This window comes from Astyanax mexicanus, unplaced genomic scaffold, assembly GCF_023375975.1.
Source record: "Astyanax mexicanus isolate ESR-SI-001 unplaced genomic scaffold, AstMex3_surface scaffold_31, whole genome shotgun sequence".
NCBI classification, from domain to species: Eukaryota; Metazoa; Chordata; class Actinopteri; order Characiformes; family Acestrorhamphidae; genus Astyanax; species Astyanax mexicanus.
The window spans coordinates 933,882-960,606 of record NW_026040041.1 but is presented as its reverse complement, the minus strand read 5'-3'; the positions used below and the strand labels follow the sequence as shown (position 1 = coordinate 960,606).

Sequence of the window (26,725 nt, the reverse complement as noted above, 5' to 3'; positions counted from 1 at the left end):
CATTGTTTGGCGAAATTTTATCCTAGATCTTTTGGATCCTTTGGATCTATGAAGCTTAAAATATTCAAAAGTAACGGTATCGATATCGCCAATACTGACCCTGGGTTGTTTTTTGGCAGCTTGCAATCTTAGTGCATTACCGCCATCTACTGGACTGAAGTGTGATTAAATTGTGTGAGATATGATATAAAAATATATATTTATATTTAAAAAAAATCTAAAGTGTTCTTGCAATTTGTGTATCTTTTGTAAATGTTATGACTGCTTTGACTGTAGGCTCTGTACCACCTAAACTATTTTTTTCAAAGTTACAGAGTTTTTTGTTACCCTCTCAAGATGTTCTCTCTTGTTAGAGTAATGCCTACGTGTAATAAATACATGCTTTACGGTTTCAGTCTCAGTACAGTATAGGCACATTCCGGTCTCATGTTTTCCTATAGTGTGTAAACCACTATTCAGTCCAGTTGGACTATCCTTATCCTGGTGAACCAGGTTTCCTCCTGCTGTATTAGTGAACTGAATTTCCTGACTGTTATTACTCTTGTTGTTTACTATATAAATACCTGCCTTTTGTCTCCTTATCCCATTCATCTTACCAGATTTTTTTATTATTGTTTTAAATTCTGATTTGCTTAGTGTAACCTGTACTTCTACTTGGTAATTTCAGTTATTTTAGTGCTTCTCATTTTATACTGGAGCCAGCACCTCCACCTGGACTGGATGAAGAGTTTAAACCTGCCTCTATTTGCCAATTAAATGTTGCAAATGTTGGTAAATGGACAAATTACACATAGTTTAAAGTTGAATATATATATATATATATATATATAAAAAATTTTATTATTGCATACAATATGATATGATATGGCACAGCCCTGAGATAATACATGAATTTTATCAGATTTGTAACAGAAGTCAATGACCCAGAATATTACTAATACTAATAATACTACACTCCAAATATCTCCATATATCCATTAAAGTCAAATAAATGATAAAGTACAGATATAATCTGTATCTAGTAGATATATAATGGAAAATGAGAACAGTGTGATAAAAACAGTAAAAAAGTAGAACCCTTATGTGATAATTAGGGGTGGGTGATATAGCATCATATTTCAGGCTGTAATATCGTTCACCATATAAAATAATGTTGGTGATATTATTGTGTACGGTACGATATGGCACACTCCTACTCCTGATTTATCTGATTTACTTATTTATTTATTAACTATTATTATATTTTAGTTTCTTGTCAAATCTGACTCTATGGATATGTTTATAAATATTCTTAAAAACTTAAAATGTACCTGTTGATTTGCCCTGTGTCTGTAGTTGTAAAATGTATAAAGAGATTCAATTACAAAAATAAGAATGTGAATCTCAAAAAGAGAGTTGCAAAAATAAAACAAGAGAAAAAGTAAAAACTATACCTGTTTACATCAATTCAGTGCGAACATTCTCTAATTCATATACTGTCTCTTCCAGGATTTACCTGATTCATTCAGCCAATCACAGAGCTAGCTCCACCTTTCAGGACTACGTATAGATTTACAGGTACGTACAACAGGTAAATATCACAGGTAAGTGTGACAAAAATGCATAGAAGATAAATACAACAGGTAAATATATAGGGTAAATATAAAAGTACCTTTATATATCATTATAGACATGTATCATAGATTGTATATAGCTGGACAGAGCATCGTCTCTCAAAAGTGAAGCCACCACAGACCACAGTCTTTCTCCCTCCTCTGGTCTCTACTGCGCAGAATCGGTGTCAGGATCGCCAACATGGAGGAAGATTTTAGCTTCATTTTCATTGAATGACTGGGAACGGAGACACAGCGTCCATCTTTTTTTTTTACAGTCTCTGACATGTACTGATCCAAAATCAGTAAGTAAATATTACACTGAATACAATAAAACCTTCAGTGTGGAAAAAAAGAGTAAATATAAAGAAAACGCATAAAAATATATAATCATACTTATAAAACCATTCATTATTTTTCGTTCCTTCACTACTGGAATACAAAACAAACAAAAAAAACTAAAGAATATTTACGAGTGAGAGGTATTTGGAGATCTTTCTCAGGATGTTTTTCCTCTTTTATCATTTTCTTCCCTGTTGCTGTGAAAAGGACCAGGCTGTATAAAAAGCACAAAAACAAAAGTAGAGAATTAACAGAATTATCTCAAAAATATACATTTATGGCATTCAGCTGATCACTTTATCCACAAGGACTTAAAATGGAATTTTCTCCCCAATTTACGAGGTCAATTACCCAACCCACCCTTTAGGACCCCCCCCCCCCCCCCCTTCTGAAATCTCTTGTTTGCTTCTGCTTCAGTTTTTGCTTCTGAGTCCCCCATGTATAAACACTATTTAGACGGTGTGTGAGACACAGTCAGTCAGTTGGTGTTGGAGTTGAGCAGGGTGGAGTTGGGGGAGCTGGGAGCTGCTGAGCGCCCTAAGGTTGGACCGTGCTTTGAATAAAGAGAACACCTTTCTGCAATAATAACCTTTCATAATAACAAAGGAACTTTCTTATAACAATGTTATTGTTTTACTAAACATGTCTACACATATGTTTTCTTAAGCATTTTACTGGATGCATTTCAGGGTTTGAGTTCTTTTTAAAAAATATCAGCATTAGATTGTTAAAATTAAAATATATTAGTGGGTCACTTAAAATGAATTAAAAATCATGATTTATTTTTTTAATGCTGGAATTTCCCTGTATTATTGTGAGGGACAGTAATAATTGTGTAGTTTAGGTCAGGCAGACTAGATCATTTTTACTGTATTATAATATCTCAGAGAGAGAGAGAGAGAGAGAGAAAGAGAAATGGCATGAACAAAAGAGACAGAGAGAGATACAGATGTTGCAAGCGAATGAGAGAGACAGACAGCGTGGGAGCCAAACAAGTAACCTTATAGATATTTAAACTGTATGTTAAATAGTAGATAGTTTCAATATTCAAGTTTATTTGGATCCCCAAAGTCTTCTGATGATACCAGACAAAGACACACAGTTTTATACAGTTGAAAATGGGCTGGACAGTCAGGTGGGCTGAAATACATTTATTTTGTTATATAACTCCCTTCGGTTTCAGTGTCCAAATTTGGTCAAGATCGCCTTTTTAAAAAAAACACGAGTAGCCGAGGCAGAGACCGGGGGCAGGTTAATCTTTGCACTGGCGTTATCTGTCCTAATCTATAGGGAGGCTAACACACTCGGCTCGCTCACCCGGGGAAAGTGTCAGTATCTTGGCCTGCTGCCCACGTCAAAACTGTCCACTCTGTTTATAATAAATCTGTACGTGAACTCACGCACACATGCACACACACACACCTGAAACCTGTCTTCTCTTTTCTTTTAAAAGCTTGATTCTCGTCTATCTTTTATTCACTGATTTAACTTTGTAAATTTTATGCTTAGCGAACTTAGTAGAACTTAGCGAGTTGTAGAGAGCCCCGGCTTTCCTTCAGGGAAAACAACCCCATATGCTGTATTAGACGCGACAACAGAAGCTGCAAGCGAAAGAGAGAGACAGACAGACAGACAGATGGTGACAGCGAAAGAGAGAGACAAAGATACAGACAGACGATGTTAGCGAAAGAGAGAAACAGTGACGGACAGACAGACGATGCGAGCCGAAGAGAAAGACACACAGACAGTGCAAGAAAAAGAGAGAGATAGACAGACAGACAGATGCTGCGTGCGAATAAGAGAGACATGGAGAAATATGGAGCGAGTGAAAGGAAAAAACAAGAGAGACAGATGGAGCAAGCGAAAGAGAGAGATATAGAGACAGACAGACAGACAACGTTAGCGAAAGAAAGAAAGACAGACAGACGACGTTAGCGAAAGAAAGACAGACAGACAGATGGTGTTAGCGAAAGAGAGACAGACAGACAGACGTTAGCGAAAGAAAGAAAGAAAGACAGGTGGCGTTAGCGAAAGAGAGAGACAGACAGACAGACAAGCGTTAGCGAAAGAATTTCTGGTTGCCCAGAGCTTTAATATTCAATAAAAACGTCTGCCAGTTTGTTTTAACGGGAGACAGTGGTTTTATTTCTTAGTAATTGTAGTTGGAGTAATGATGAAAAAATTTTAGCCCCGAAAAAAATATGTATTGTCAGAAAAACAAAAGGTTATAGTGATGGGTCTAGCAGTGATCCAAACGGCTGAAACCAACTCACCACTGCAGAGCTCGGATTGGCAGTTTCTAGAATCTGTCCTTTAGTCAGATCTGTCTTCGTCCCACTCCTCTGCAGAACTATCAAAAACACAGATCAACAGTTATCTCTCCAAACAAACAAACAAACTTCCAATCAATTAATCAATCAATCAATAGAGGCGACATGCTTATCATACAAATATACAAAAGCTTCATTTTATTGGAATGCAATAGAACTACACTCCAGATCTAGACTGTGCATTTCCTGCAGAAACTGTGACTACGCCTGCAGCTCAAGTTTCAGATGTTAGGGTGTTGCATGGAGGCTGCTAAGGTGTTACTAGATGATGGGTTGTAAATATGTTTGTCTAATAGGGCTGAGTCCAAAAACGTTTGCTTCAGCTTAGGAGTCCAAATACCTTCGGCTGAAACAGTGAATTGAAAAGACGTCCAGGAGTTCAAAACTATCTGGCTAAATAGTGAAACTGTGCTTGGCCGAAAGTGTCCCAAAACTTTTTGGCTAAATGGAGGAATGCATGTCAAAAAACACAAAAACAAAAACCACTGTTTATATCTCATAGTGCAGGTAAATCTTTGGACGTTGCCATCTTTGTACTGATAATGTCATAGACATATTTATACATAGACTCTGCATAGCCTATACATAGAGTCTGTGTGTGTATACATGTGTGTATACAGACTCTATATATAGGCATTGCAGAGTCTATGTATAAATATGTCTATGACATTATCAGTACAGTGATGGTGGCGCCCGGAGCTCCAAAGAAGCGTTATAAGATGTAAACAGTGGTTTTTAATAAGCTTCTTGTGCACTTTTAAAAGTTCTTAATGCCTCAATTTAAATGTCAGGGCTCTCTGGATTCTACCAAGGGGGTGTGGAGCTACATTGAGACTGGATAACGGTGTAAAAAGCGATTTGCTGGGGCAAAACATGCCCCGGTGCGGCCACTGTACAAAGTGTTGGCAAAAAGCACAAAATTACTGGATCTGAGAAAGCTGAAGGAAAGCAGAGGTGAGGTATTCAACAAAGGTTAGTACTCTTTATCATGTTTAACTACACCCAAAGTCTTCACCTTTAAAATGAAATAATGAGTAAATTGATGCACCATTTAAAATGTATTGTCCCAGACTTTAAAAATAATGTTCTTACCTCTCGTTTGATGGTGATGAACTTTCCTGGCTCTCTGCATCAGTATGAAGGCGCTGGTGTTTTAGAAGATTCCTCTTAACTGTAAAACTCTCTCCACACTCTGAGCACCGATGCATTCTTTTTTCTCTGGCATGAAGGCTCTGGTGTTTTTGGAGATTCCTCACATTTGTACAGCTCTTCCCACACTCCGAGCACCGATACTTCTTCTCTTTGATATGAAGGCGCTGGTGGTTTTTGAAAATCTTCTTATTAGTAAAACTCTTGGCGCACTCTTCGCAGTGATATTTTTTCTCTTTGGCGTGAATGCGCCGCTGGTGCAGTACAAGGAGAAACTCTGCAGTAAACGTCTTCTCGCACTCCGTGCAGTGATAAGGCCTCTCTCCAGTGTGAGAGTGCTGGTGTCTTTGGAGACTACGCTTTCCTATAAAACTCTTTTCACACTGTGTGCACTGATGCGGTTTGATTTCTTTATGAATGTACTGGTGAGATTGTAGACCACGCCGCCTCAAAAAACTCTTGTCACAATGTGAGCAGTGATACGGCTTCTCCCCAGTGTGAATACGTTTGTGTATTTTAAGAGCTTTGCTGTTAGAAAAAGCCTTCTCGCACAGCGAGCACTGAAACGGTTTCTCACCAGTGTGAATGAGCTTGTGTGATATCAGACTAGAATGCGTGGTAAAACTCTTTCCGCACAACGTGCAGTTAAACGGTTTCTCTCCAGTGTGAATGCGCTTGTGTATTTTAAGAGCTCGCACTTCTTTAAAATATTTCCCACAATCCGAGCACTCGTGAGGTCTCAACTGTGTGTGAGTACTTCGGTGTGATATTAGATTACTCTGTGCCCTAAAACTCTGTCCACACACTGAGCAGTGAAACGGTTTCTCTCCAGTGTGAATGCGCTGATGTATTTGGAGACTGCGTAGCCTAGCGAAGCTCTTCTTGCACTCTGAACACTGATACGGTTTCTCTCCAGTGTGAATGAGCTGATGTTGTTGGAGTCTGCTTAGCCTAGCAAAGCTCTTCTTGCACTCTGAACACTGATACGGTTTCTCTCCTGTGTGAACAGTCATGTGTTGTTTAAGATGGCTTTTTACAGTAAAGCTCTTCCCACACTCTGTGCACTGAAACGGTTTCTCTCCAGTGTGAATACGCTCATGATCTAAAAGACTATTTAATCTAGGAAAGCTCTTGTCACACTTTAGGCACGGATACGGTTTCACTCCAGTGTGAACGTACTGGTGTTCATCCAGACTGCTCTGTACTCTAAAACACTTTCCACACTCTGAGCACTTATATGGTTTCTCTCCAGTGTGAACGCGCTCGTGTAAGTTTAGATTACCCTTGGTATTGAAGCTCTTCCCGCAGTCTGAGCACTCATACGGTTTCTCTCCAGTGTGAAGGCGCTTGTGTACTTGAAGGGAACTCTGTGCTTTAAAACTTATACCGCACTCAGAGCACTGATACGGTTTCTCTCCAGTGTGAATCCGCCGGTGTATTCTGAGACCAGTCTTTGTAGTTAAATTCTTCCCGCATTCAGGGCACTGATGTGATTCCTTCTTTTTCACTTGACTCGTTTGTTTCGTCCTGTTAGTTGTTTCATTACCAGTGGAAGCAGGGGTTGTTTTCTGAGAACCGGAGCTTTTAGACACCATGTTTAAATTACACTCCTTTTTTTGCACAGTGGGAGGAATTCCTAATGGAGATGTTTATGCATCTGTTTAAGTAAATTCTTGAACCTTGTTGCAAGATGACTACCCAAAGCAGGAGAAGACACGAAGCAGGAGGTCCTTTCTTTCTGCAGGAGAAACAGGGGAAAACTCAGTCAGTCATTTAGTTGGGTTATTTTTGTCTACAAAAATTATGTAAGGTTATTGAAGGGAGCTGTACCTGTCTGAGTAACATGTTGATTAAGGTGTTTTTATTGTTTTATTTATCATTATAAATTAATTGTCATTTCATTTGGTTATTAAAAAGTGCTAAAAACCAGTATGAACAGGTTTAAAAATAAGAGTAAAATGTGTTTAAAATATACAAATCTAAAATATTTTGTACTTTAGTGTTGTTTTGTGGTGGAATGTAAAGAGTCATGTGACGCGAACTAACTTACAACAGCCATAGCCAACACAAGGTCTAAAAGGTCTAAAACTAAAAATATACATTTTTGTTTAATCTTGTTTATTTTGAGTTGTACACAGTATTGTTGTGCTAGCTAACTAGAGTGTAACTAGAGTGCTAGAGTGTAACTAGAAATGGACTCTAGCTCAAGACACTTCAAAAAACCTTAAAAAGACATCAGTATGACTCGTGCCCATTATTTTTACAACAACAAAAAATGTCCATGCTGTTTGTTCAAACTATGTTCCATTTGTTTGAAGACGTATTTACAACATCTAAATTAGGTTGAATAGATAAATAAGGACACACATTGCATTTGGATAAACTTACAGTAAAATAAATATTCCAAGTAGAAAAGTTAAATATTTATTCCATGTTTAATGATACTTAAACTTTAATTTATTGCCACTTCTGTAAAAAAAACATTTTACAGAGACCAGATTTTTAGTTAAAACAATCCTCTCCAAACACTCACCATAATACCCCCCATCAATATCATATACAGAAGCTTTAACTAAACACCATTAAGTTTCATCCAAACGACAAAGCAAAAATAACTATGATATACTTCAAAGCATAACTATATACTTTTACATACTTTTAACTTGAATTATTCCTCACGCTTAGCCAAACAACGGGTACAGGCTTTTTAACTTAACCTAGCTAAGCTAACTAGCTAGCTAGCGTAACGCTAGTTACCTCAGACACATACACAGGGCCTATTTAACTTGATTTGGTAGTAATTGTTGCATACACACCAAAACAATTATCCATATACTGTGTTTTATGAAGGTTCACTAGGAGTTGTAGATTCTATTAAAACAAAGCAAGTTTATTAACAGGAGGCTCCTGGAGAGCCTACCCTGAAGCCTCACGATTCGCAGACCGCTCAGCTTCTAGAGACAGTCTCTGAATCTCTTACATTTTACAGTCGTATTAAAAGAACTCTATTCTCCTCGACTCCTCCCAGTATGAAGACACCTTAACATTTGCCTAAACAATCCTAAACAAATGTATATGTGAGTACATTTCCTGTTTTTCCCATTAGCTGAGGGTTCTGAATCTACAGATCCCTGCGAATTCTAAAGTTGTGTTTCCTGTTTTGCATGAACAGTTCAGCTATACCATGTCCGAAGAATGTGTGGACAATGCACCGCTGGGCTTTCCTGTTTCCTGTATATTTCTCTCTCTCTCTCTCTCTCTCTCTCTCTCTCTCTCTCTCTGTCTCTCTCTCTCTCTCTGTCTCTCTCTCTCTCTCTATATATATATATATATCTATATATATATCTCTCTCTATATATATATATATATATATATATATGTATATGTATATATATATATATATACATATATATATATGTATATGTGTATATATATATATATATATATATATATATATATATATATATATATATATATATATATATATATATATATATATATATACACACACACATATAGATATATAGGGTTACCATAAACTTAAAATAATCAGTTATAATCTAAATTGTCTGATTATATTCAAATATTGTCTTATACATAACTTTATATATCAAAGTTACACAATAAAACCCAAAAGATTGTCTGTTTTCCCTCACACAGTTGCACAAAAAGGTGGTTTATTAGACTTTCGCCTCGTCCTGCTAACCGAGCTAGCATTAAGCTGGTTCAGTTACCTCAGGCTCAGGATCCACCACAGGTCCTATTAACTTGGTTTCTTAATAATAATAAAATATAGTTAACTAACGTTGAGCTAACTGAGCTAGCTAAGCTAACTAGCTAGATAATGTAACGCTAGTTACCTCAGGCTCAGACTCCATCACGGGTCCTATTTAACTTGATTTGGTAATAAAGTTACACAATAAAACCCACTAAATTGTCCGTTTTCCTCACACAGTTGAACAAAAAGGTGGTTTATCAGACCATACTTAGGTACTTATCTGGCCATAGCCTCGTCCTGCTAACCGAGCTAAGCTAACTAGCTAGCTAGCTAAGCTAACTAGCTAGTTAGCTTACCTAATGCTAGTTACCTCAGGCACAGACTCCATCACAGGTGCTATTTAAGCTTGTTTTAAAATAATATAAAGTTACACAATAAAACCCAATAAATTGTCTTTTTTTCCCTCCCAGTTACACAAAGTGGCGTTTTATCAGATTTGCCTCTGTAACTTTATTACCTAATCAAGTTTAATCGCTGTTGGTTACCTCAGGCTCAAACTCAATCAAGGGTCCTATTTAACTTGATTTGGAAATACAGTTACACAATAAAACCCGATAAATTGTCCGTTTTCCTCACACAGTTGCACAAAAAGGTGGTTTATCAGACTTTTGCTTTATCTGGCCATAGCCTCGTCTTGCTAACCGAGCTAAGCTAAATAGCTAGCCAAGCTAACTAGCTAGCTAGCGTAACGCTAGTTACCTCAGGCTCAAACTCCATCACGGGTCCGATTTATAAATATAAAATATAAAGTTACACAATAAAACCCAATAACTTGTATGTTTTTTCTCACACAGCTGCACAAAATGGTGATTTCTCAGACTTTGGCCTTATCTGCTATTAGTCTTATTCAGCTAACCTAGCTAAGCTAACTAGCTAGCTACACTCTGGGGTCTGCGGTCATTCTCACGATGCCATTGCTGGCACTGATTCGTCATAAAAAAAAATACATTAAAAATTACTATTTTTTTTACTATTTAATTACTATTACTATTTGCTTCTAGTGCTTCCAAAATATTTGAATAAACCCATTAGTTTTTAGAGAAACAGATTAGAAACTGCCAGACCACAAACAGAATTTAGATAAGGTGGGAATATCCAGAAAAATAAATCCGCCTGGTGCTGTTGATGTATTCTGTCACAGTAATAATAATCCACGTAATAAACTATCATCAAAATCCTTATACTTTTTAATTTGAATTCTGTACATAAATAATAAGTAAAAAATAAAAGAGGCGCTGGGTAATTATTTTTTTTATCAAAACATGATCAATTCCATCAAGATTTACAAATTCTGGAAGCATTTACATCTCAAATAATGATATTTTTAAGCAGCACAACCTCAGCACACCCTGGGATGGATTTTTACTTTCTGGACCTGGGTTCGCCCCCAGCCCTAAGCCCCCCTACCCTCGACATAAATACCCCTTTACAACTACAGCACAACACAACATGCATTTAAAATTCTAACGCCAATAAAATCTAATTATACTGGAACAAAACTTTTCTCTTCATTACTACCAAATTATCTGGGTTTTACTTGGCACAACTTTCTCTACATACCTCCCCCTTCGGCCATCAGCGCAGACTGAAGGAGTCAAGGAGAGAACGGAGCAGGGTTGCCAGGTCCAACAAAATATATCCAACCCAAACCCAAAGTCTAAAACCCACCCTTCCGAAGATTAAACTAGCCCAAAATATTATCTGTCACACGTTTAAAGCAAATGGTAAAACAACTCTGAGTGTATGACTTAGTATTAATTAATCATAAATATTACTATTTACCTTAAAGTTATTAATAACTTATGTAACATTAATGTTTTATTATAAGTTTTATATCCCAGTCAAGAACATTTAATAGTAACATAAGTAGCAAGACAAGATTTTTCCTTACTCATTCTCCTCTTCAATGTTTTTTATTGTCTTGTGATTTCCGGTTAAAAAAAAGAAAGTGCAAAAGGTAAAAAGGTATTTGCTTTTTCATTTTAGTGTTTTCATTTCAGTTTTATTTTTGGCAGCATGAATAGGAGAGAGAGAGAGAGAGAGAGAGAGAGAGAGAGAGAGAGAGAGAGAGAGAGAGAGAGAGAGAGATCACAACGTAACCAGAAACAAGAAATCACAAGGTAATTAATAAAAATGTTAAAGGGGAGAGGAGAGTTCAGGAGGGGCAAGAACAGAAAAGTGTAAGAAAAAGTTTTTTTTTTTGCTAATTATGTTACTATTAAATGTTCCTGACTGGAATATAAAACTGTTATAAAGTAAATAATAAAAAAACATTTTACAATATTATTAATGACTTTATGATTAATAGAAATGCTCATAATAAATACCTTACTCTACTTAGTCGTGTACTCATAGTTGTTTTGCGATTTGCTTCAAACGTGAGACAGAGAGATATTTATTGGTCTAGTTTAAGGGCGGGTTTTAGACTGAGTTTGCGCTGTTTTTTTTTCTCGACCTGGCAACCTAGCCCTGCAGTGGAAAAGCGTTCAGACTGCAGTTCGCCTGTGATCTGTAGTTCTGAACCGGTCCGAGAACCATTGCCATCATAAACACACTCTGACAGGCAATTAACATTATGAAACAAAAACACGTTGAGATCTGGCTTCACTTAACATCTTAAAAACAAAACTTCTACATCCATCTATAACTTCCATCCATTCATACCATTTTTAACCGAGCTGCAGAGCCCAATTTTCAACGTCTAAATAAAGGTAATCACGGACCAACCAAATTTACCCGCAAGTAAAAACGTCTGGAATATGGGACGAAGCAGTGTTTTACACTTCAGCTGCTTTACTTCAACATCAGGTTTAAAAAGCGCTATATGATTAAAACTGATTTTAATGAACTGGAACATAAAGCACCCCAAAATATATTGTTGCTTATATGTTCCTGTATGTATTATTTTGGAATTCAAGAAAAAAAAAACTCAACCATTAAAACCTTTCGCATTCAAAGTATATATTTATCTCTTTATATACCACTCCTTACTCTATACCACACGAATACACCCTGTATGTGTACGCTTACAGCCACAATGATTATCAAACTAATTACCTAACTATTCCTATAATTATTCCTGATTGATAAATCAAGAGTCAATTCTGAGGTCAGAGATCAACGCTGTTTTAATGCATTAGAAGTGATTCATCACACTTCTGCTATCTGGGATGCGAGTTAAATAATTAAAGATATTAAAGTGTAGATAAAGTTAAAATACAATCTAAACTTAACCTCTTACAGCTCAGTCTGAACAAGATCCAATTTACATTTACAGAGTTTTTCCTCCATCAGAGAGAGAGTGAGGAGTAAAGTGAGAGTAAACAGTGAGTAAAAGTGTAGAAGAGTTCTTTACCTTCAGCAGATCAGCTCCTGTTTCTCTATAAGGACTAGAGGTGGGCGGGTCGATCCAAATATATCGATACCAACGCTGTTATTGGTATTAAGCAATACTTGTGTAAAAAGATCGATACTCAAGCTTGATCCCCCCCCCCCCCCCCTCTGGTCTTTTGTTGTTGCACGTGTGTCACGTGGCTCAGCGGAGCCAGCCAATCAGCCAACAGGTATGGAGAGCGACAACCTGAATATTTATATATTTATATTTTGACACTCTATGTATTTAGGAAAAATAGAATTGCACTGAAAGGAAGAAAATGACTTTTTTTTTTTTTTTCTTAAGAACAATTCTATTTGAAAAAAGAAACAAAGAACTAGAAAAGATGTCTAGTGAGGGGAGAATTTTTGTTTTATTTTTGTATTGTGGCTGCTCCTTTTCTATCTCAAAAAATATTTACTTCCCTAACGTGAAGGCAAACTTTGTTTTTGTTACTGTTCCATTGTTTGGCGAAATTTTATCCTAGATCTTTTGGATCCTTTGGATCTATGAAGCTTAAAATATTCAAAAGTAACGGTATCGATATCGGAAATACTGGCCCTGGGTTGTTTTTTGGCAGCTTGCAATCTTAGTGCATTACCGCCATCTACTGGACTGAAGTGTGATTAAATTGTGTGAGATATGATATAAAAATATATATTTATATTAAAAAAAATCTAAAGTCTTCTTGCAATTTGTGTATCTTTTGTAAATTTTATGACTGTTTTGACTGTAGGCTCTGTACCACCTAAACTATTTTTTTCAAAGTTACAGAGTTTTTTGTTACCCTCTCAAGATGTTCTCTCTTGTTAGAGTAATGCCTACGTGTATTAAATACATGCTTTACGGTTTCAGTCTCAGTACAGTATAGGCACATTCCGGTCTCATGTTTTCCTATAGTGTGTAAACCACTATTCAGTCCAGTTGGACTATCCTTATCCTGGTGAACCAGGTTTCCTCCTGCTGTATTAGTGAACTGAATTTCCTGACTGTTATTACTCTTGTTGTTTACTATATAAATACCTGCCTTTTGTCTCCTTATCCCATTCATCTTACCAGATTTTTTTATTATTGTTTTAAATTCTGATTTGCTTAGTGTAACCTGTACTTCTACTTGGTAATTTCAGTTATTTTAGTGCTTCTCATTTTATACTGGAGCCAGCACCTCCACCTGGACTGGATGAAGAGTTTAAACCTGCCTCTATTTGCCAATTAAATGTTGCAAATGTTGGTAAATGGACAAATTACACATAGTTTAAAGTTGAATATATATATATATATATATATATATATATATATATATATATATATAATTTTATTATTGCATACAATATGATATGATATGGCACAGCCCTGAGATAATACATGAATTTTATCAGATTTGTAACAGAAGTCAATGACCCAGAATATTACTAATACTAATAATACTACACTCCAAATATCTCCATATATCCATTAAAGTCAAATAAATGATAAAGTACAGATATAATCTGTATCTAGTAGATATATAATGGAAAATGAGAACAGTGTGATAAAAACAGTAAAAAAGTAGAACCCTTATGTGATAATTAGGGGTGGGTGATATAGCATCATATTTCAGGCTGTAATATCGTTCACCATATAAAATAATGTTGGTGATATTATTGTGTACGGTACGATATGGCACACTCCTACTCCTGATTTATCTGATTTACTTATTTATTTATTAACTATTATTATATTTTAGTTTCTTGTCAAATCTGACTCTATGGATATGTTTATAAATATTCTTAAAAACTTAAAATGTATCTGTTGATTTGCCCTGTGTCTGTAGTTGTAAAATGTATAAAGAGATTCAATTACAAAAATAAGAATGTGAATCTCAAAAAGAGAGTTGCAAAAATAAAACAAGAGAAAAAGTAAAAACTATACCTGTTTACATCAATTCAGTGCGAACATTCTCTAATTCATATACTGTCTCTTCCAGGATTTACCTGATTCATTCAGCCAATCACAGAGCTAGCTCCACCTTTCAGGACTACGTATAGATTTACAGGTACGTACAACAGGTAAATATCACAGGTAAGTGTGACAAAAATGCATAGAAGATAAATACAACAGGTAAATATATAGGGTAAATATAAAAGTACCTTTATATATCATTATAGACATGTATCATAGATTGTATATAGCTGGACAGAGCATCGTCTCTCAAAAGTGAAGCCACCACAGGTCAGGCGCCCCCTGCTGTTTGGTTTCAGAAAGCTGTGAAACTCCACCCATCCCCATAGGTTTCAATGGCAAAACAGAACAACTTTCAATCACGTTTTTTTCTAATATATTCTATATATACTTATATTGTTAAATTTTTATATCCACACAGAATTTGTTTTTTAAAACGTTATTCAGCTCTATTTAAAAAAGGTGTGGTTATTGAAAAAGGGCTGGTTATGGGCGGTGCCAATAACAGACCGTCAGCTCCGCTCCGCCCTGCAGCCTGTGACCTCGAGGCAGCCCTCAGGGGCGGGGTTATTTAAATGAGTAGGCGGTCTCTCCACAGTCTTTCTCCCTCCTCTGGTCTCTACTGCGCAGAATCGGTGTCAGGATCGCCAACATGGAGGAAGATTTTAGCTTCATTTTCATTGAATGACTGGGAACGGAGACACGGCGTCCATCTTTTTTTTTACAGTCTCTGACATGTACTGATCCAAAATCAGTAAGTAAATATTACACTGAATACAATAAAACCTTCAGTGTGGAAAAAAAGAGTAAATATAAAGAAAACGCATAAAAATATATAATCATACTTATAAAACCATTCATTATTTTTCGTTCCTTCACTACTGGAACACAAAACAAACAAAAAAAAACTAAAGAATATTTACGAGTGAGAGGTATTTGGAGATCTTTCTCAGGATGTTTTTCCTCTTTTATCATTTTCTTCCCTGTTGCTGTGAAAAGGACCAGGCTGTATAAAAAGCACAAAAACAAAAGTAGAGAATTAACAGAATTATCTCAAAAATATACATTTATAGCATTCAGCTGATCACTTTATCCACAAGGACTTAAAATGGAATTTTCTCCCCAATTTACGAGGTCAATTACCCAACCCACCCTTTAGGACCCCCCCCCCCCCCCCTTCTGAAATCTCTTGTTTGCTTCTGCTTCAGTTTTTGCTTCTGCTTCAGTTTTTGCTTCTGAGTCCCCCATGTATAAACACTATTTAGACGGTGTGTGAGACACAGTCAGTCAGTTGGTGTTGGAGTTGAGCAGGGTGGAGTTGGGGGAGCTGGGAGCTGCTGAGCGCCCTAAGGTTGGACCGTGCTTTGAATAAAGAGAACACCTTTCTGCAATAATAACCTTTCATAATAACAAAGGAACTTTCTTATAACAATGTTATTGTTTTACTAAACATGTCTACACATATGTTTTCTTAAGCATTTTACTGGATGCATTTCAGGGTTTGAGTTCTTTTTAAAAAATATCAGCATTAGATTGTTAAAATTAAAATATATTAGTGGGTCGCTTAAAATGAATTAAAAATCATGATTTATTTTTTTAATGCTGGAATTTCCCTGTATTATTGTGAGGGACAGTAATAATTGTGTAGTTTAGGTCAGGCAGACTAGATCATTTTTACTGTATTATAATATCTCAGAGAGAGAGAGAGAGAGAGAGAGAGAGAAAGAGAAATGGCATGAACAAAAGAGAAAGAGAGAGATACAGATGTTGCAAGCGAATGAGAGAGACAGACAGCGTCGGAGCCAAACAAGTAACCTTATAGATATTTAAACTGTATGTTAAATAGTAGATAGTTTCAATATTCAAGTTTATTTGGATCCCCAAAGACTTCTGATGATACCAGACAAAGACACAGTTTTATACAGTTGAAAATGGGCTGGACAGTCAGGTGGGCTGAAATACATTTATTTTGTTATATAACTCCCTTCGGTTTCAGTGTCCAAATTTGGTCAAGATCGCCTTTTTAAAAAAAACACGAGTAGCCGAGGCAGAGACCGGGGGCAGGTTAATCTTTGCACCGGCTTTATCTGTCCTAATCTATAGGGAGGCTAACACACTCGGCTCGCTCACCCGGGGAAAGTGTCAGTATCTTGGCCTGCTGCCCACGTCCAAACTGTCCACTCTGTTTATAATAAATCTGTACGTGAACTCACGCACACATGCACACACACACACCTGAAACCTGTCTTCTCTTTTCTTTTAAAAGCTTGATTCTCGTCTATCTTTTATTCACTGATTTAACTTAACTTAACTGTAAATTGTATGCTTAGCGAACTTAGTAGAACGCGAGTTGTAGAGAGCCCCGGCTTTCCTTCAGGGAAAACAACCCCATATGCTGTATTAGACGCGACAACAGAAGCTGCAAGCGAAAGAGAGAGACAGACAGACAGACAGATGGTGACGGCGAAAGAGAGAGACAAAGATACAGACAGACGATGTTAGCGAAAGAGAGAAACAGTGACGGACAGACAGACGATGCGAGCCGAAGAGAAAGACACACAGACAGTGCAAGAAAAAGAGAGAGATAGACAGACAGACAGATGCTGCGTGCGAATAAGAGAGACATGGAGAAATATGGAGCGAGTGAAAGGAAAAAACAAGAGAGACAGATGGAGCAAGCGAAAGAGAGAGATATAGAGACAGACAGACAGACAACGTTAGCGAAAGAAAGAAAGACAGACAGACGACGTTAGCGAAAGAAAGACAGACAGACAGATGGTGTTAGCGAAAGAGAGACAGACGTTAGCGAAAGAAAGAAAGAAAGACAGGTGGCGTTAGCGAAAGAGAGAGACAGACAGACAGACAAGCGTTAGCGAAAGAATTTCTGGTTGCCCAGAGCTTTAATATTCAATAAAAACGTCTGGCAGTTTGTTTTAACGGGAGACAATGGTTTTATTTCTTAGTAATTGTAGTTGGAGTAATGATGAAAAAATTTTAGCCCCGAAAAAATATGTATTGTCAGAAAAACAAAAGGTTATAGTGATGGGTCTAGCAGTGATCCAAACGGCTGAAACCAACTCACCACTGCAGAGCTCGGATTGGCAGTTTCTAGAATCTGTCCTTTAGTCAGATCTGTCTTCGTCCCACTCCTCTGCAGAACTATCAAAAACACAGATCAACAGTTATCTCTCCAAACAGCCAAACAAACTTCCAATCAATTAATCAATCAATCAATAGAGGCGACATGCTTATCATACAAATATACAAAAGCTTCATTTTATTGGAATGCAATAGAACTACACTCCAGATCTAGACTGTGCATTTCCTGCAGAAACTGTGACTACGCCTGCAGCTCAAGTTTCAGATGTTAGGGTGTTGCATGGAGGCTGCTAAGGTGTTACTAGATGATGGGTTGTAAATATGTTTGTCTAATAGGGCTGAGTCCAAAAACGTTTGCTTCAGCTTAGGAGTCCAAATACCTTCGGCTGAAACAGTGAATTGAAAAGACGTCCAGGAGTTCAAAACTATCTGGCTAAATAGTGAAACTGTGCTTGGCCGAAAGTGTCCCAAAACTTTTTGGCTAAATGGAGGAATGCATGTCAAAAAACACAAAAACAAAAACCACTGTTTATATCTCATAGTGCAGGTAAATCTTTGGACGTTGCCATCTTTGTACTGATAATGTCATAGACATATTTATACATAGACTCTGCATAGCCTATACATAGAGTCTGTGTGTGTATACATGTGTGTATACAGACTCTATATATAGGCATTGCAGAGTCTATGTATAAATATGTCTATGACATTATCAGTACAGTGATGGTGGCGCCCGGAGCTCCAAAGAAGCGTTATAAGATGTAAACAGTGGTTTTTAATAAGCTTCTTGTGCACTTTTAAAAGTTCTTAATGCCTCAATTTAAATGTCAGGGCTCTCTGGATTCTACCAAGGGGGTGTGGAGCTACATTGAGACTGGATAACGGTGTAAAAAGCGATTTGCTGGGGCAAAACATGCCCCGGTGCGGCCACTGTACAAAGTGTTGGCAAAAAGCACAAAATTACTGGATCTGAGAAAGCTGAAGGAAAGCGGAGGTGAGGTATTCAACAAAGGTTAGTACTCTTTATCATGTTTAACTACACCCAAAGTCTTCACCTTTAAAATGAAATAATGAGTAAATTGATGCACCATTTAAAATGTATTGTCCCAGACTTTAAAAATAATGTTCTTACCTCTCGTTTGATGGTGATGAACTTTCCTGGCTCTCTGCGGCAGTATGAAGGCGCTGGTGTTTTAGAAGATTCCTCTTAACTGTAAAACTCTCTCCACACTCTGAGCACCGATGCATTCTTTTTTCTCTGGCATGAAGGCTCTGGTGTTTTTGGAGATTCCTCACATTTGTACAGCTCTTCCCACACTCCGAGCACCGATACTTCTTCTCTTTGATATGAAGGCGCTGGTGGTTTTTGAAAATCTTCTTATTCGTAAAACTCTTGGCGCACTCTTCGCAGTGATATTTTTTCTCTTTGGCGTGAATGCGCCGCTGGTGCAGTACAAGGAGAAACTCTGCAGTAAACGTCTTCTCGCACTCCGTGCAGTGATAAGGCCTCTCTCCAGTGTGCGAGTGCTGGTGTCTTTGGAGACAACGCTTTCTTATAAAACTCTTTTCACACTGTGTGCACTGATGCGGTTTGATTTCTTTATGAATGTACTGGTGAGATTGTAGACCACGCCGCCTCAAAAAACTCTTGTCACAATGTGAGCAGTGATACGGCTTCTCCCCAGTGTGAATACGTTTGTGTATTTTAAGAGCTTTGCTGTTAGAAAAAGCCTTCTCGCACAGCGAGCACTGAAACGGTTTCTCATCAGTGTGAATGAGCTTGTGTGATATCAGATTAGAATGCGTGGTAAAACTCTTTCCGCACAACGTGCAGTTTAAAGGTTTCTCTCCAGTGTGAATGCGCTTGTGTATTTTAAGAGCTCGCACTTCTTTAAAATATTTCCCACAATCCGAGCACTCGTGAGGTCTCAACTGTGTGTGAGTACTTCGGTGTGATATTAGATTACTCTGTGCCCTAAAACTCTGTCCACACACTGAGCAGTGAAACGGTTTCTCTCCAGTGTGAATGCGCTGATGTATTTGGAGACTGCGTAGCCTAGCGAAGCTCTTCTTGCACTCTGAACACTGATACGGTTTCTCTCCAGTGTGAATGAGCTGATGTTGTTGGAGTCTGCTTAGCCTAGCAAAGCTCTTCTTGCACTCTGAACACTGATACGGTTTCTCTCCTGTGTGAACAGTCATGTGTTGTTTAAGATGGCTTTTTACAGTAAAGCTCTTCCCACACTCTGTGCACTGAAACGGTTTCTCTCCAGTGTGAATACGCTCATGATCTAAAAGACTATTTAATCTAGGAAAGCTCTTGTCACACTTTAGGCACTGATACGGTTTCACTCCAGTGTGAACGTACTGGTGTTCATCCAGACTGCTCTGTACTCTAAAACACTTTCCACACTCTGAGCACTTATATGGTTTCTCTCCAGTGTGAACGCGCTCGTGTAAGTTTAGATTACCCTTGGTATTGAAGCTCTTCCCGCAGTCTGAGCACTCATACGGTTTCTCTCCAGTGTGAAGGCGCTTGTGTACTTGAAGGGAACTCTGTGCTTTAAAACTTATACCGCACTCAGAGCACTGATACGGTTTCTCTCCAGTGTGAATCCGCCGGTGTATTCTGAGACCAGTCTTTGTAGTTAAATTCTTCCCGCATTCAGGGCACTGATGTGATTCCTTCTTTTTCACTTGACTCGTTTGTTTCGTCCTGTTAGTTGTTTCATTACCAGTGGAAGCAGGGGTTGTTTTCTGAGAATCTGAGCTTTTAGACACCATGTTTAAATTACACTCCTTTTTTTGCACAGTGGGAGGAATTCCTAATGGAGATGTTTATGCATCTGTTTAAGTAAATTCTTGAACCTTGTTGCAAGATGACTACCCAAAGCAGGAGAAGACACGAAGCAGGAGGTCCTTTCTTTCTGCAGGAGAAACAGGGGAAAACTCAGTCAGTCATTTAGTTGTGTTATTTTTGTCTACAAAAATTATGTAAGGTTATTGAAGGGAGCTGTACCTGTCTGAGTAACATGTTGATTAAGGTGTTTTTATTGTTTTATTTATCATTATAAATTAATTGTCATTTCATTTGGTTATTAAAAAGTGCTAAAAACCAGTATGAAGAGGTTTAAAAATAAGAGTAAAATGTGTTTAAAATATACAAATCTAAAATATTTTGTACTTTAGTGTTGTTTTGTGGTGGAATGTAAAGAGTCATGTGACGCGAACTAACTTACAACAGCCATAGCCAACACAAGGTCTAAAAGGTCTAAAACTAAAAATATACATTTTTGTGTAATCTTGTGTATTTTGAGTTGTACACAGTATTGTTGTGCGAGCTAACTTGTTTGAGTGTAACTAGAAATGGACACTAGCTCAAGACACTTCAAAAAAACTTAAAAAGACGTCAATATGACTCGTGCCCGTTATTTTTACAACAACAAAAAATGTCCATGCTGTTTGTTCAAACTATGTTCCATTTGTTTGAAGACGTATTTACAACATCTAAATTAGGTTGAATAGATAAATAAGGACACACATTGCATTTGGATAAACTTACAGTAAAATAAATATTCCAAGTAGAAAAGTTAAATATTTATTCCATGTTTAATGATACTTAAACTTTAATTTATTGCCACTTCTGTAAAAAAAACATTTTACAGAGACCAGATTTTTAGTTAAAACAATCCTCTCCAAACACTCACCATAATACCCCCCATCAATATCATATACAGAAGCTTTAACTAAACACCATTAAGTTTCATCCAAACGACAAAGCAAAAATAACTATGATATACTTCAAAGCATAACTATATACTTTTACATACTTTTAACTTGAATTATTCCTCACGCTTAGCCAAACAACGGGTACAGGCTTTTTAACTTAACCTAGCTAAGCTAACTAGCTAGCTAGCGTAACGCTAGTTACCTCAGACACATACACAGGGCCTATTTAACTTGATTTGGTAGTAATTGTTGCATACACACCAAAACAATTATCCATATACTGTGTTTTATGAAGGTTCACTAGGAGTTGTAGATTCTATTAAAACAAAGCAAGTTTATTAACAGGAGGCTCCTGGAGAGCCTACCCTGAAGCCTCACGATTCGCAGACCGCTCAGCTTCTAGAGACAGTCTCTGAATCTCTTACATTTTACAGTCGTATTAAAAGAACTCTATTCTCCTCGACTCCTCCCAGTATGAAGACACCTTAACATTTGCCTAAACAATCCTAAACAAATGTATATGTGACTACATTTCCTGTTTTTCACATTAGCTGAGGGTCCTGAATCTACAGATCCCTGCGAATTCTTAAGTTGTGTTTTCTGTTTTGCATGAAAAACTAACAGTTCAGCTATACCATGTCCGAAGAATGTGTGGACAATGCACCGCTGGGCTTTCCTGTTTCCTGTATATATCTATATATGTGTAACTATCTATCTATCTATAAATATATATATATATATATATATATATATATATATATATATATATATATATATATATATATATATATATATACACTGCTCAAAAAAATAAAGGGAACACTCAAATAACACAATATAACTCCAAGTAAATCAAACTTCTGTGAAATTAAACTGTCCACTTAGGAAGCAACACTGATTGACAATCAATTTCACCTGCTGTTGTGCAAATGGAATAGACAACAGGTGGAAATTATTGGCAATTAGCAAGACACACTCAATAAAGGAGTGGTTCTGCAGGTGGGGACCACAGACCACTTCTCAGAACCTATGCTGTCTGGCTGATGTTTTGGTCAGTTTTGAATGTTGGTGGTGCTTTCACACTCGTGGTAGCATGAGACGGACTCTACAACCCACACAAGTGGCTCAGGTAGTGCAGCTCATCCAGGATGGCACATCAATGCGAGCTGTGGCAAGAAGGTTTGCTGTGTCTGTCAGCGTAGTGTCCAGAGGCTGGAGGCGCTACCAGGGGACAGGCCAGTACACCAGGAGACGTGGAGGAGGCCGTAGGAGGGCAACAACCCAGCAGCAGGACCGCTACCTCCGCCTTTGTGCAAGAAGGAACAGGAGGAGCACTGCCAGAGCCCTGCAAAATGACCTCCAGCAGGCCACAAATGTGCATGTGTCTGCACAAACGGTTAGAAACCGACTCCATGAGGATGGTATGAGGGCCCGACGTCCACAGATGGGGGTTGTGCTCACAGCCCAACACCGTGCAGGACGCTTGGCATTTGCCAGAGAACACCAGGATTGGCAAATTCGCCACTGGCGCCTTGTGCTCTTCACAGATGAAAGCAGGTTCACACTGAGCACGACAGACGTGACAGAGTCTGGAGACGCCGTGGAGAGCGGTCTGCTGCCTGCAACATCCTTCAGCATGACCGGTTTGGCAGTGGGTCAGTAATGGTGTGGGGTGGCATTTCTTTGGAGGGCCGCACAGCCCTCCATGTGCTCACCAGAGGTAGCCTGACTGCCATTAGGTACCGAGATGAGATCCTCAGACCCCTCGTGAGACCATATGCTGGTGCGGTTGGCCCTGGGTTCCTCCTAATGCAGGACAATGCTAGACCTCATGTGGCTGGAGTGTGTCAGCAGTTCCTGCAAGATGAAGGCATTGAAGCTATGGACTGGCCCGCCCGTTCCCCAGACCTGAATCCGATTGAGCACATCTGGGACATCATGTCTCGCTCCATCCACCAACGTCACGTTGCACCACAGACTGTCCAGGAGTTGGCGGATGCTTTAGTCCAGGTCTGGGAGGAGATCCCTCAGGAGACCATCCGCCACCTCATCAAAAGCATGCCCAGGCGTTGTAGGGAGGTCATACAGGCACGTGGAGGCCACACACAATACTGAGCCTCATTTTGACTTGTTTTAAGGACATTACATTAAAGTTGGATCAGCCTGTAGTGTGTTTTTTCACTTTAATTTTGTGTGTGGCTCCAAATCCAGGCCTCCATTGGTTAATAAATTTGATTTCCATTGATGATTTTTGTGTGATTTTGTTGTCAGCACATTCAACTTTGTACAGAACAAAGTATTCAATGAGAATATTTCATTCATTCAGATCTAGGATGTGTTATTTGAGTGTTCCCTTTATTTTTTTGAGCAGTGTATATCTATCTATAAATATATATATATATATATATATGTATGTATATATATATATATATATATATATATATATATATATATATATATATATATATATATATATATATATATATATATATATACACTACCGTTCAAAAGTTTGGGGTCACTCAAACAATTTTGTGTTTTCCATGAAAAGTCACACTTATTCACCACCATACGTTGTGAAATGAATAGAAAATAGAGTCAAGACATTGACAAGGTTTGTATTTGAAATAACATTGTTTTTACATCAAACTTTGCTTTCATCAAAGAATCCTCCATTTGCAGCAATTACAGCATTGCACACCTTTGGCATTCTAGCTGTTAATTTGTTGAGGTAAGCTGGAGAAATTGCACCCCACGCTTCTAGAAGCAGCTCCCACAAGTTGGATTGGTTGGATGGGCACTTCTGGCGTACCATACGGTCAAGCTGCTCCCACAACAGCTCAATGGGGTTCAGATCTGGTGACTGCGCTGGCCACTCCATTACCAATAGAATACCAGCTGCCTGCTTCTGCTGTAAATAGTTCTTGCACAATTTGGAGGTGTGTTTAGGGTCATTGTCCTGTTGTAGATCAGGCGCTGTCCACTGGGTATGGCATGGCGTTGCAAAATGGAGTGATAGCCTTCCTTATTCAGAATCCCTTTTACCCTGTACAAATCTCCCACCTTACCAGCACCAAAGCAACCCCAGACCATCACATTACCTCCACCATGCTTAACAGATGGCGTCAGGCATTCTTCCAGCATCTTTTCATTTGTTCTGCGTCTCACAAACGTTCTTCTTTGTGATCCAAACACCTCAAACTTGGATTCATCCGTCCACAACACTTTTTTCCAGTCTTCCTCTGTCCAATGTCTGTGTTATTTTGCCCATCTTAATCTTTTTCTTTTATTAGCCAGTCTCAGATATGGCTTTTTCTTTGCCACTCTGCCCTGAAGCCCAAAATCCTGCAGCCGCCTCTTCACTGTAGATGTTGCGGGTACTATTTAATGAAGATGCCAGTTGGGGACCTGTGAGGCGTCTGTTTCTCAAACTAGAGACTCTAATGTACTTATCTTCTTGCTTAGTTGTGCAACGCGGCCTCCCACTTCTTTTTCTACTCTGGTTAGAGCCTGTTTGTGCTGTCCTCTGAAGGGAGTAGTACACACCGTTGTAGGAAATCTTCAATTTCTTAGCAATTTCTCGCATGGAATAGCCTTCATTTCTAAGAACAAAAATAGACTGTCGAGTTTCAGATGAAAGTTCTCTTTTTCTGGCCATTTTGAGCGTTTAATTGACCCCACAAATGTGATGCTCCAGAAACTCAATCTGCTCAAAGGAAGGTCAGTTTTGTAGCTTCTGTAATGAGCTAGACTGTTTTCAAGTGTGTGAACATGATTGCACAAGGGTTTTCTAATCATCAATTAGCCTTCTGAGCCAATGAGCAAACACATTGTACCATTAGAACACTGGAGTGATAGTTGCTGGAAATGGGCCTCTATACACCTATGTAGATATTGCACCAAAACCAGACATTTGCAGCTAGAATAGTCATTTACCACATTAGCAATGTACAGAGTGTATTTGTTTAAAGTTAGGACTAGTTTAAAGTTATCTTCATTGAAAAGTACAGTGCTTTTCCTTCAAAAATAAGGACGTTTCAATGTGACCCCAAACTTTTGAACGGTAGTGTATATATATATATATATATACACACAAACACACACACACACACACACACATATATATATATATATATATATATATATAGATACACATATATGGATATATAGGGTTACCATAAACTTAAAATAATCGGTTATAATCTAAATTGTCTGATTATATATATTACAATATAATATATTTGATATATATTATATATATCAAATATTGTCTTATACATAACATTATATATCAAAGTTACACAATAAAAAGATTGTCTGTTTTCCTTCACACAGTTGCACAAAAAGGTGGTTTATTAGACGTTTGCCTAGTCCTGCTAACCGAGCTAGCATTAAGCTAGTTCAGTTACCTCAGGCTCAGGATCCACCACAGGTCCTATTAACTTGGTTACTTAATAATAATAATAATAAAATATAGTTAACTAACGTTGAGCTAACTGAGCTAGCTAAGCTAACTAGCTAGATAATGTAACGCTAGTTACCTCAGGCTCAGACTCCATCACGGGTCCTATTTAACTTGATTTGGTAATAAAGTTACACAATAAAACCCACTAAATTGTCCGTTTTCCTCACACAGTTGCACAAAAAGGTGGTTTATCAGACCATACTTAGGTACTTATCTGGCCATAGCCTCGTCCTGCTAACCGAGCTAAGCTAACTAGCTAGCTAGCTAAGCTAGCTAGCTAGTTAGCTTACCTAATGCTAGTTACCTCAGGCACAGACTCCATCACAGGTGCTATTTAAGCTTGATTTGATAATAAAGTTACACAATAAAACCCACTAAATTGTCCGTTTTCCTCACACAGTTGCACAAAAAGGTGGTTTATCAGACCATACTTAGGTACTTATCTGGCCATAGCCTCGTCCTGCTAACCGAGCTAAGCTAACTAGCTAGCTAGCTTACCTAATGCTAGTCACCTCAGGCACAGACTCCATCACAGGTGCTATTTAAGCTTGTTTTCAAATAATATAAAGTTACACAATAAAACACAATCAATTGTCTTTTTTCCCTCACAGTTACACACAGTGGCGTTTTATCAGATTTGCCTCTGTAACTTTATTACCTAATCAAGTTTAATGGGACCCTTGATGAAGTCTGAGCTAAGCTAACTAGCTAGCTAAGCTAACTAGCTAGCTAGCGTAACGCTAGTTACCTCGAGAAGGGTCTGCGCGCAGATCTCATTTCTGAGCCCTACCTCTCCTGTGGTACCTACATGAGGCAAAGAATACGTCCTTTGTTTTGGAAGTAATGACGCCTGAGGTAAGCTCAATTGTAATTTTCAAATGTATTTTTGATTTGCATGACATCTTAAAATTGCATTGTCCAATCTAA

The 26,725-nt window shown here is 37.9% G+C and overlaps 2 protein-coding genes across 10 annotated transcripts in view; both read right to left on the bottom strand.

Annotated features, from left to right (window-relative positions):
• LOC125788904 (zinc finger protein OZF-like) overlaps window positions 1-10,829 on the bottom strand; it is an 83,841-nt gene extending 73,012 nt beyond the window's left edge. The window contains exon 1 of one of the 2 annotated variants that reach the window (XM_049472830.1): window positions 10,752-10,829. The gene's annotated coding sequence lies outside the window, so the exon portion shown is untranslated. Of the gene's footprint in view, window positions 1-2,065; window positions 2,140-10,751 lie in introns of those variants that run through there. The other variant, XM_049472831.1, reaches the window with a different exon arrangement.
• Window positions 1-26,725, bottom strand: part of LOC125788905 (gastrula zinc finger protein XlCGF26.1-like) — a 77,940-nt gene that overhangs the window by 48,943 nt on the left and 2,272 nt on the right. For 2 of the 8 annotated variants that reach the window (XR_007429876.1, XR_007429879.1), the window contains exons 2-3: window positions 18,737-20,531; window positions 17,588-17,664 (exon numbers count right to left, since the gene is read on the bottom strand). Coding sequence is in view for 3 of the 8 variants with exons in the window: in XM_049472834.1 (XP_049328791.1) it covers window positions 17,628-17,664; window positions 18,737-20,388 (1,689 nt within the window). In the remaining 5 variants the exon portion in view is untranslated. Of the gene's footprint in view, window positions 1-1,278; window positions 2,149-4,207; window positions 4,285-5,356; window positions 7,152-14,678; window positions 15,292-15,428; window positions 15,512-17,587; window positions 17,665-18,736; window positions 20,532-26,725 lie in introns of those variants that run through there. The other 6 variants (XR_007429878.1, XR_007429877.1, XR_007429875.1 and 3 more) reach the window with 6 other exon arrangements.